General features: G+C 35.6%; 1 protein-coding gene and 1 long non-coding RNA gene across 2 annotated transcripts in view; both read left to right on the top strand.

Annotated features, from left to right (window-relative positions):
• The window catches only part of LOC107602131 (uncharacterized), a 63,584-nt gene extending 54,982 nt beyond the window's left edge, over positions 1-8,602 (top strand). The window contains exons 62-71 of the mRNA XM_016294542.1: positions 389-642; positions 767-971; positions 1,949-2,058; positions 2,191-2,341; positions 5,665-5,799; positions 6,152-6,255; positions 7,088-7,180; positions 7,351-7,456; positions 7,788-7,925; positions 8,271-8,602. Of these exons, the coding sequence (XP_016150028.1) occupies positions 389-642; positions 767-971; positions 1,949-2,058; positions 2,191-2,341; positions 5,665-5,799; positions 6,152-6,255; positions 7,088-7,180; positions 7,351-7,456; positions 7,788-7,925; positions 8,271-8,372 (1,398 nt within the window). The 3' untranslated portion in view covers positions 8,373-8,602. The remainder of the gene's footprint in view (positions 1-388; positions 643-766; positions 972-1,948; positions 2,059-2,190; positions 2,342-5,664; positions 5,800-6,151; positions 6,256-7,087; positions 7,181-7,350; positions 7,457-7,787; positions 7,926-8,270) is intronic.
• Positions 8,603-9,911: 1,309 nt separating this feature from the next.
• The window catches only part of LOC107602142 (uncharacterized), a 5,677-nt gene continuing 3,479 nt past the window's right edge, over positions 9,912-12,109 (top strand). Inside the window, exon 1 of the long non-coding RNA XR_001611000.1 lies at positions 9,912-9,984. This is a non-coding gene — a long non-coding RNA (uncharacterized lncRNA). The remainder of the gene's footprint in view (positions 9,985-12,109) is intronic.

Genomic DNA, 12,109 nt, shown 5'->3' with positions numbered 1-12,109 from the left:
AAGTTGGTGTCAGTTAGTGTATATTACAAAAAAGTTAGTGTCACATGATCCTTCAGAAATCATGCTGATTTTCACTAGAAGAAAAATGCCTTATTATCTATGTTGAAAACAGTTGCACAGTTAAATTTTTTCATCATTCACTTTGATGAATATAAAGTTCACAAGAACAGCATTTATTTTTAAATATAAATATTTAGCAACTGATTTGACAGTCAATTTGATCAATTTAATGCATCCTTGCTGAATAAAAGTTAAAATTTTATTTACTGATCCCAAACCTTATATATAATATAATAAATTTTCACCAGGCAAATAAGATGATTTAAATACCTGAGTAGCTTAGCACATCGTTCTTCCTTCTCTAACTTGCTTTCACTGTCTATTTCAGAGCATCCAGAATGTGTACCATACCATGAGCAACATATTCCTAGTCTTCCCTCAGTTCAGCTTTGGCAATGGGTTGATGGAGTTGGCACGGGTTGACATGCAGGTGCAGATCCTGAGCGCTTTCGGAGTGGACGCCTACAAGAACCCCTTCAGCATGGATGTTCTGGGCTGGATGTACATCTCCATGTTCCTGCAGGGTTTCATCTGCTTCACGCTTCGCCTGCTACTTAACAAGACGCTCCTTCGCAAAGTCAGGTATACCTGAGGCTCTGGCAATATGGATTCAAACTGGCTGGCACAGAACTACTTTTTGAAATTTTACTTTGTAGTGCAGTATACAATTTTTACATTTGTTATGCATTTGTGTATTTCTTCATAGATGGTTAGTCTGCTGGAAGAAAAACGTTGTTCAGAGCTATAGCCCCAATGAAGATGAAGATGTGGTGGCTGAACGCCTGCGTGTGGACTGTGGCGATGCGAATGCCGATATTCTGCAGGTTAACCATCTGACTAAGGTGTATCAAAACCTGAACAAAAGGGTACAGGCGGTGAAGAGGCTGTCTGTGGGCATCCCAGCTGGCGAGGTCTGTGCTATTTTCATATTAATATTTATTATGAGAGCATTTACATGCACAAGAAAATTCCAGTATTAAATAAACATAAATTGGTGTATAATATATATTACCTTTTCAAAAGTTTGGGATAAGCAAGAAAATAATTTAATACTTTTATTCAGCAGGGATGCATTAAATTGTTTAAAATTGACTGTAAGGACATTTATAATGTTATAAAAGATTTTGATTTAAAATAAATGCTGTTCTTTTGAACTTTTTATTCATCAACAAATCCTGAAAAAAATGTATCATGGTTTCCACAAAAATATTAAGCAGCAAAAACTGTTTTTATAAGTACCATTATTAATAGCTGAGCACTAAGTATAATAGATAATAACTGGGCACCAATTGATCGTGTGACACTGAAGACTGGAGTTATGGCTATTGAAAACTGCATTGCCATCACAGGAATAAATGACATTTTAAAATATATCAAAATATTAAACATTTAGACTTTAATGTTGTAATAGTATTTTTGATCAAATAAATACAACCTTGGTGAGCATAAGAGACTTATTTAAAAAAAAAAAAACTTTTTCTCGGTAGTGTTTCCAATTGTCAACATAATATTAATGATTTTGTGCAATGAGAATTGACTGGATTGTGAAAAGTTGGTGTTCCATATTAATATTAGGATTTATAATACTCAAAAAATGTGTACTAAGAAAGTACTTTCGGTAAATTCAAACATTAAACGAAATGACCAAATCAATAATAATTTAGCCACAATGTGTTATTTATCTGAAATTGTGCATGTAGATGTGGTCACAGAGGGGAAATGCAGCTATATTCCCAGAAAGTCTTGTTCAAGGCACTTGGCGTATGCTGTGCTTCATTATATTTCCATTCTGAATGGTTTTTCATAGAAGATTTATTGAGCTCTTAAGAATAATCGATGACAGCAAAACATTCAATGTAAATGAATGGAAGGTCAATATCTTCCTTAGTGCTTTGGATTGCTGGGAGTCAATGGTGCAGGAAAGACCACTACCTTCAAGATGCTGACAGGAGATATTAGCCCTACTGATGGTTCGGCCAAGATTTGTGACATTGACGGGTACCTTTAAAAACTTGATCGTTACTTTTACTGGTGCTCACCATCTTTTTCTAATGCACTCAGACTCTTTTACTGGACATTTGTGTTTGGTTTCATTGCATGTTCATAAATCTCCCTGGCCTGTGTCCTCAGGAGAATGGTTGACATCATAGACTGCAGGAGAGAGGGCATAAACATTGGTTACTGCCCCCAGGTGGACGCACTGGATGACCTCCTGACTGGAGAAGAACATCTCTATTTTTACGCCCGCATCAGGGGCATCTCCAAGAGGGAGACTGACCGGGTAAGGTCACAGCTATATCAATGTCTGTTTCGTTCTGGCCAAGGCCAGTTTCTTATCAAAGTGACCTAGAAAAGTGCATGTTTTCTGTTGTGATGATACCTCTGTGTATGGTTGTCAAAAATGTACTTAAATTTCAGTACTGGTTACTAGTCAAAGTGCCTGTTTCAAGAACTCAGAAGTTTGGGGTCAGTAAGATCTTTTTTTGAAAGAAATTAACCCTTTTATTTAGCAAGGATACAGTTAAATTGATCAAACGTGATCAGTGCATTTATGGTGTTACAAAAGATTTCTATAGCAAATAAATGCTTTTCTTTTGAACTTTCTATTTATCGACAAATCCTGAAAAATGTATCATGATTTCCACAAAAATATTAATCGGCACATCTGTTTTCAACATTGATAATAATAATAAATGTTTCCTCAGCACTAAATCAGCATGTTAGAATGACTTCTGAAGGATCATGTGACACTAAAGGCTGAACTAACTGGCTGCTAAAAATTTGCGATCAATAAATTACATTTTAAAATATATTAAAATAGAAAACAGATATTTTAAATTGCAATAATATTTAAAAGCATCACTGTATTTACAATATTTTTGATCAAATAAATGCAGCCATGGTGAGCATAAGACACACTCCAAACTTGAACAGTAGTATGCTGTGTATAGATACGCAAATTCAATTTAAAGTAAAAGTCATATATGCACAAGTTTAAAGGCAGTCAACTGTCAGTTAGTAAGCACTTGCTAAGAACTTACTGAGTCAGTACTTTGCCGATAATACAGAGAGACAGACATCATTACATTTTTGCATCAACTTGATTAGGAAATTCTGGTACTTTTGACAGCCCTTATTATGTGCAACTACATTAAATGTATGCTGCTAATAGAGTTTGATGATTTGAAATGAGAGGCAAGAGATGAGGTGAAACAGACAGCTATCTGTTAAATCATGTCACAACCCACTGACATCCTTTAACACTCTAAGAGAGATTTTGCATCTGTTTTTCGTCAAGTGGTACTCTAGCCTGATAACGTCTTTCCACACACGTAAAAATGTCAGGAAATGGAGGTTTAACAGTCATTTTGAAAGGACCAGCATATATTTAGTTTGAGATGCTGCTGTTGCCACCAGGCTTTTTAACTCATAACTAACTTCACCGGTTTTTCATCGACCGGCCCGGAAATCCCTGCTGGACTTCTCAGTAAGATACAAATATATCTTAGTTTACTATAGTCCGAATATTGCATTTGACAGGAAATGGTTGGCTCTCCTCCACATTGATTAATGAGGAAGCTAATTAATCTTGCATTCTCTCAGGATTATTGGTAAAAGGCACTTCTGTAAAACTTGCCTTTGGCTGCAGATGTGAACTCTTCACTGATGTGAATCAGTTTTCTTAAAGATTGAAACACTGGTCTGAGGGAATATTGCTTGCATAAAGAGTTGCAATGTCATATTAGCAACTTATTATGAATATTAATTTCAAGTTGGAATAGCGTTTCTTATTAAACGAAACATTTTTTTTGAATGTGTTCAATTTTGGCTATGTGTAACAGTGAATCATAGCTTGATTGCTTTTATAAAGCAGCAGCAATGTCAATATGAGAAAAGACACCAAGGTTCAATAAATAGGTAAATGTGTGGAATAAATGAGCTTCTAAATCAAATTTTTGAGTCAAAGACATCCATTTTTGTAATGCAGAACCGGCTGTGCTGTTCTCAACAGCTAAATCACTGAAGATACATAGGGGAACTGTTTAGAAGATAAATCACATTGGTTTATGGCTATTTTCTCTGTATTGCATCCGCAAAATATTTTGATCAAGAAGCTCCATTATGAACAGAGACTGTGACACACAGTTATGACGTTATGAGCACATGGCTCAAACACGCACATACCTCTCTGTCAAGCTCTAACTTAATTCAGGGTTGTCTCTGCTGGTACTTGGTTAGCCTGCAGAAAAAGAATCTCAAATAATGCATGTAATCTTTTACAGCCTTAGAACCTTCTCAAAGGTGAGTCATCCACAGAAATTGTGAAAAGGCTGTCCCTTTGTGGATAAAAGTCAAAATTAAGATCCTTTCTATGAAGCTTGCCGCCTACAGTATTTGATTACATTAGTTAAATTTTTATAAATTCATTCTTTACTCAACCTCATGCTGTTTTAAACCTACAGCATATGACTTTCATTCTGCCAAGGAAATGCTTTGAAGAATGTTCACACTGCTTTTGTTTATACAGTGAAAGTGGATGGTGACCAAGGGCAAGATTTTTTAGGGAATAATTTGTTCCGTTTCTCACATAAAGCTATCGACTGGCTTCAGAAGACTTTAAGAATATTAATAGTAGTATATAAGTCATATTTGACTACTTTTGTGCTGCTTTTTTCCCCTTCTGGAGCTTGACAGTCTCTGGTCACCATCCACTTTCATTGTAAGAGAGCTGCTTGAACATACTACAAAAGTTGTTCTTTTGCTTTATGTTAATAGAAAGAAAGTCATACAGGTTTGAAATGACATAAAGATTAGTAAATTATAGCAGAATATCCATGTTTGGCTGAACTAACACATTAAATCTTTATGTAAAGTTAATATAAAGTGCAGCTTTGTCGAAAATGAAGTAAAACCGGCACCCTGTAATGATGATGTTACCCTTGTATAAAAAGGGCTGGGAAGGAATTGACTTAACAATCTATGAATACCATCAGTCATCGTTTGGCTACCAAGGCTTTGTGTAAAAGCTGCTGAAACTTTGAAATGGCTTTTGCGGTTTGGCCCATTAACTTGGATTAGAGGATTTAGAGGAAACGGCTGGTAAATTTTGATGTCCTGAGGGAAGCGTGCAGTACAATGCCGACCCAAAAGGATGATCTGTAGGTGCATATAATCCATTCCACAGAGAGTTCTTTATGGTTTCTTGCAGGTTTATGAGAAGCTATTTAAATTCATAGAATTTCTACTTGGATCCTTTGATGTATGAATCCAATTAGTTAAATGAATGCAGAAACCATGACGTGCTCTGTGTGGGGTCAAATGTCAACAGGCATTTAATCAAAACATTATTCAAAGTGACTCATTATGATGTCAAGACCACACAGTTAATGTGTTAGAACAACTTGTTAAGCCTTTTTGGGGACAATTATTGATTTGTTAATCAAAAATAAATTGCTGGGAAATTATGACTGAACTATAAGTGTGGAATGTGGGGGGAATGTGGCTTGGCTTGCTGTGCTTGTATATAATAATAATAATAATAATTAGAAAATGTAAAGATCAAATGATCTGCTTTCTCATTACCATGCTGTCTTTTCTCTCCAGGTTGTGAACTATCTGTTGAAAAAGTTGGAGCTGAATTACCACAGACACAACACAAGTGAGAGCTACAGTTGCGGAACACGCCGGAAGCTGTCGACAGCCTTGGCCCTGATCGGAAACCCTCAGATCCTTCTCCTGGTGAGCAAACAATGCACATTATCCTACCAAGCTGAGACTAGTTACTGTTTAGTAAATCATACAGCTACACTATAAATCACTGTATTGCATGTTGTCTTGAGTGTTTGCTCAGAGGGGTTTGAATGGATAAAATGTTGCACACTTGTTACAAACACTTCTGAAATGCGTTGGTGTGCTGTTTGGCATAAGTCTCATAGCATATCAGTTATTCTGACTTAAAATTTTGGCTCGGTGCATTGCATGATTGCATTTACCTGGAGAGTGTGTGGGTTTTGCATTAGGTTTTTGTTCTGTAAGCGCAGAGAAACATCCCAAGTGTTTCTTACTGTACATGTCTCCTCTAACCTCTCAGGATGAACCCAGCTCTGGAATGGACCCGCGTTCCAAACGTCACCTTTGGAAGATCATCTCTGAGCAAGTGATGGGCAAATGTGCTGTGGTCCTGACATCACACAGGTAATGATCGCTCCTGACTCACGCTGCATCGGCTCAAATAGGTGGTAGTAATGATGCATTAAGGCAAAACTGAGTCTCTTAGACCAGGGGTTTTCAAGCTTTTTGATACTAAGAACGTACAAATATGAAGGACATCTTTTGTAAATTATAAAGGCAGCTAAATATTTTCATGTACTGTATACAGACCTATTTGCACTGAGACAAATATTAAGCATAATTTTATTAAGACAGTAACTGGCCTTTATATAGTCATTGTTCTAAGGAACCCTCTTTTAGATGTTAGATATATGTATTGAAGAAATATCTTTCAAATTCTATTCAAATGCATTTGTATTTCACAAAACTGTATGAACATTAAACATTACATATTATGACAAATGCAGAATTTATTTTTTTTTACTTATACTTTAAGTATATGCAGTATATGTATGTATGTACTGTATATAGCAGTATATATAAACATATTACCTTTAACCATTGTTTTGACATTAAAAAATGTAGTAAATGTTTATATATATTGCTTTTTTTCTTCTTCTTTTTTTATGTATTTGACAGTTTTATTTTTCCTTTATAGTGGGCTTCTGTATTCAGTTATCTGTGGAAACTAGATACAATGAAAGTTTAAGACAAACTTTAACTACTGGCTTTATGAAAAATTGCCTGAAACTGCAAATAGATTTAAAAAAGATCTGAAGTTTGAAGACAGTGATCTATTATATACTAAGACGCTATGTATATCTTATGCTGTTTGTAATAAAAAGTTTTTGTCAGTTTTGATGGGTTTGAGAAAGTTGAACGGAGAGTTTCAGCAGTATGTATTTGTGTCCTACAGCATGGAGGAGTGTGAGGCCCTTTGCACCCGTCTGGCTATAATGGTAAAAGGACAGTTCAGATGTCTCGGCTCCCTACAGCACATCAAAAACAGGTCAGTGGTTTATCTTTCTGTATCCTGTGTTTCCTCCTACCAATTATTTTTCATGGTTCTCACGTCTCCTTTTGTTTTCCACAAGTATTGTTGCTCTAGAGCCTGATATCTCCTGCAGACACTTCCTAATTTTGTCCCTGGTGATAAAATAATCTCTGTACTTCTGACAGGTTTGGTAAAGGATTCACGGTGAAGATGTACTTAGCTGAAGCCTCCTGCGATGTAGATATGATCAGTAACTTCATGCAGCAGAATTTCCCCAGCACGTGCCTGAAGGTGAGAAACAGAGCACATCATAATGAAGTTAAAGTTATTGAAAAGTTCAAGTTATTGAAAAGTACGGCGTATCGACTTGACGGCAATATGCCATATCTCATTTCAAATAGAAATAGGATGTTTACTGAAAAGCCTTGAAGGCACAGCAGGTTCATGGGTCAGAGTGTGGAAATGGTCATAAAAATTTAATTATGCCTGTTTTTGGGACAAAAAAACTTACTTACATGATTAGTAGCCCTAAGGGGGAAGAAAATCTTACAGATTTATGATGTGAGCAGAGCACTTAAAGTGGATTTTAAAAGTTAACATTGTCCATGTTCTGTTCATAAAGGATCATCACTCAAATATGGTGGAGTACCACGTGCCTGTTGCTCCCGGTGGTGTGGCTTCAATCTTTGGTCTGTTAGAGTCCAACAAGGCTGTACTGCAAATCAAACACTTCTCAGTCAGCCAGACCACTCTGGATGAGGTAAGATACATAAGATGTTTTTGGTCATTATTTATTTACCCTCATGCTGTTCTTCTGTGGAACACAAAGGGAGATCTATTTGTTTGAAGAATTTTCACACAGCTCTTTTCCATACAACTACAGTTCATAGTGATTTGTCAAGATTTAACAGACACATAAAAGTAGTCCTTACACTATATTGTATACCTTTTGAAGTCGATGTGTGAGGAACAGACCAAAATACAAATTAAAGGGTAAACAAGTGAGTAGTTCTTGAATGTTTAGTGGCCAGGAAGGAAAGAAATGAAAAGAGACACAGAGGTGGTGATGTGGTGACTAAACGATTGTCTTGACTTGTCTCCTTAGGTTTTCATTAACTTTGCCATGGGGAAGACGGACACAGACGAACAGGAAGTCACTGAAGGAACGGACATTGACAGTCTAGACTCGTACAATGCGTTGGACTGATGAAATACTTGCACATTATTGGATTTAATTAACCTCAGAAAGATATTAATTTAATACATAGGAAATCTTTTATAGGCTATATCATATTTTGGTGTTGTGATTTTTATGAAAGACAAAAAAAAATCTATTTTGTATTAAATAATGAAGTCGCCAAATACCTTATGGATAATTATTAAGGATTTATATGAATAATTAGGTGTTAATGAACTCTTTCTGCTCTTCCAAACTTGGGTTCAAATATTGCTCAACATTAAAGGAACTTCTTATGGAAGTTTGTTGCTATTTGTATCACCTTAAAAGGGTTAATATGCAGAGTTTACATTAGTTTACATAGTTTGATGCAATCCATTAGTCTTTCATTTGTCATCAAACAACTCTGCTGCTTATCAAAGAAAATTAAGTCATTTATTTACTAAATTGTTTGAAATATAATTAGCTCTACCAGATATATATATTATATATTAATCAAAACATAAATAATTTACTCAATACAGAATTAAATATGTATGCAGAGTGAAGAGTCCATCCTCTTAAACTGCTAGCTGCATCGATGCAGCTCTTGTCTGGGGTTAATATAAATCACAAAGACCTTTTTGGCTCCAAGATATAAATGATTCTTCAATGTCTGCACATCTTCACTCTCATTAATATTTTCTCTGAAGGCACATCTCTTGTGCAAGAATGTACTAAATATTTCATCGGCCCTTTCCACTGTCTGCTTCAAGGCACAGTTCCTCTTTTAAAAATGTACCAAGCTTATTTTTACATTAAAGCTATTTTTCAAATGCAGTTGTTGAGCATTTGTCTTATTGAATGTAGTGCAATTGGTTCTTTATGTCATGAGTTGAGATATGCAATTTCTTTGCATAGAAAATTGAGCGCTGTGGAACTGATGAACTATCCAATGTTCAGACTGCATTTCAGGCATGTTCTGTCTTTTCCCTATCTATCCATCCATCCAAATTTTTAACCCCTCACACAGTAGCATTTTAAAGCTAAATATCTCCACTACATTTTACAGACGTATTTTAAAAGCAAATTTCTGGACTGAAATAGGTATAGGGTTAGAAACTGTACTTGAATTACACAATAAGTAAATTAAAATGGAAAGGATTAAAATCACTATTGTACTATTGTAAAATAAATCAATCACACACTACCCATGGAAGTTAACTAATAACTGAAAATTATCAAGACATCATGCTTTTATAAAATATTTTGATTTTATTTGTTAACAAAATTCTCTTTTTTAAAAAAAAAAATAGTAGTAATAGAAATTATACAGTTATGTATTAACCCATATATTCACTTAATTGCAATATTGTGATAAAAGAAAAACAAGCTAATAAGATTTCCATCTAAAAGTTATTGGATAAAATAATATTTTATCTTTATCCATGTATGACTTACAGTACATATAGGATAAAATATATCATGCATAGAAGTTTTTATTCTAAAACAGTTCGGATGCTTTATATTGAACTTCTATATTTGTGTAAATATAAGTAAAGCGCTGCACTTCAAAGCCCCAGTTGACCAATCAGAGTGAAAGTTCGCTAAGCTCCTCCCCTTCGCTTCCTGCGTTCATGGCGTGCCGTGAACTTCAAAACAGGTCTGTAAGTTCAAAACAAGTTTGTAAGAAATACTGTAATCGCTCTCTTGCCTTGTTATTATGGATCAAGAAAGATAATGCTGTCATACGGTCAAACCCTGTGACATGAACCAAGACTAGAGAGGCGCTTTTTTGCTGTGTTTAATGGCAGCTATGCTTAGTTTCATAATGAAAGCAGTTCAGACATCCTGGTTCTGACGTCTGAACACGCCAAAAACTGCTCAGTCCAAGTCATTTTGGTTTAATTTTGCAGCTCATCCCTTATGAGAGAGCCGGTGTGCCTTGAACATATACTTTGCAGGTAAAGAAATTAGAAATGTTTGTCGCTGCCATTGATTTTATTGATTCGCATAATGCTTATCCGAATCTGTAGCTTAATATTTATAAATTGCAGCGTTTTCTGGTCTATGACATGAATATGTCAAATGAACTGTATTTAATAAACAATGCAATCGCAATGAAATTAATGCGAGCTTTATTTTAGTTACTTTTCATCAAAGTGTCCTCTATGTGCAACAGTGACAGCAAATCAGGCAGTGTTGCCAAGTTCACAGTTTTCCCTCGGAATTAGGCTACTTTAACGCTGTTATCTTGCCCCAGTTGCTTTTCATGTCCGCGGGTTGAAGCGACTCCAATAACGTGAAATTTAGCCGAATATTTATGCGATATTTTACCGATTTAAAAAACGTGTATTTTACCCCCCCGGGACGCGATTTTTAAAGCTAGTTTTGAGTAGCAGTTGGGCGGGATTTGTTTTGGAAACTTGGCAACCCTGTAAGCAGGCGCATCTCAGCAGTCAGTTTAGAAGAATGATTCATCTCACGCTTTCTGCAGCACTTCCTATACAGGTGTTTTTGGCTTGTTAGGGCCCTTTTCATTGACTTTCAGCATCTCAAACTTGCATTCACTTTCCCATAATACTCTTTTCTAATCATTTACCATCCAGTTTTTAAGTTATTTTCCCCATTCTATCCTTTTCTTCACATTTGCCAGCTTCAGATGGGGTTTTATCTTTGAAACTCTTCTTAAAAGGCCAGCGCCTTAGACTCTTCTCTTCAGTGTTGCAGATGAAACTGGTGTTTGGTGTGTGTTGTTCATTTAAGCTGCCAGCTGAGCATCAGTGAGGAGTCTGTTTCTCAAGCTAGAGACTGAAGTTCTTGCCTTCTGCAGTGTTGTGCATCTGGGCTGTCCACTTCACTCTCTGTCCTGGTTAAATACAGTTTGCTTTCTTCTTTCAAGGAGGTGGTACATTCGATAGCCTTTATCTCTCAAATGAACAATAGACTGATGAGCGTATAGGGAAAGCTGTTTCTTCACAGCCCTTTTGAAGCCAAAATTCGACTTCACAAATGCGAGTGTGCTCAATACTCAAAACAAAGATTTTGTGTTGCAGTTTCTACACTTCATTAAGTAGCACAACCTTTTCAACTGCACTGAGATAATAAAAAATGATCTTGCAGGGTTGCACTATTGGCTGCTCAAAATGGGGCATACAGATTGAGTTACAAAGCCATTATTTCAAACGGTTGTATTTTGCTCATTTATTATGGTTTCACTTTAATTTTGATCATTGAAAAGGTACCTTGGTTAACAGAAGTATCACTTTCAAAAACCATATAGGGTCTATATACTGTATATATAATGTGTTTGTATGTGTGTGTGTATATGTGTATATGTGTGTATATATAAATATATATATATATATATATATATATATATAAACAATTAATCGCGATTAATCGCATGCAAAATAAAAGTTTTTGTTTACATAATATATGTGTGTATACTGTGTGTATTTATTATGTATATATAAATACAAACGCATGTATTTATTTAAGAAAATATGTAGGGATGCACGATATATCGGCCACCATATCGGTATCGGCCGATAAATGCTCATTTTTTCTGTTATCTGTATCGGCCTGATAAGAAAATTTGGCCGATATCTTAAAGCCGATAAATAATGCATTATTTCCTTCAGAGACACTTCAGATGTGCGCTGTTCGTTTGCAGCCTTTTGTGCAATTGTACGTTGTAATATTGTGTTTATTTGATGTATATCTGATTTATCTCATATAGAATGCGTTTGGTTAAGTTAAAAGAGCGCTTCAGTTTACCGGTGATC

This window comes from Sinocyclocheilus grahami, unplaced genomic scaffold, assembly GCF_001515645.1.
Source record: "Sinocyclocheilus grahami isolate Dianchi unplaced genomic scaffold, SAMN03320097.WGS_v1.1 scaffold320.1, whole genome shotgun sequence".
NCBI lineage: Eukaryota > Metazoa > Chordata > Actinopteri > Cypriniformes > Cyprinidae > Sinocyclocheilus > Sinocyclocheilus grahami.
This window is presented reverse-complemented; position numbering and strand designations above follow the sequence as displayed.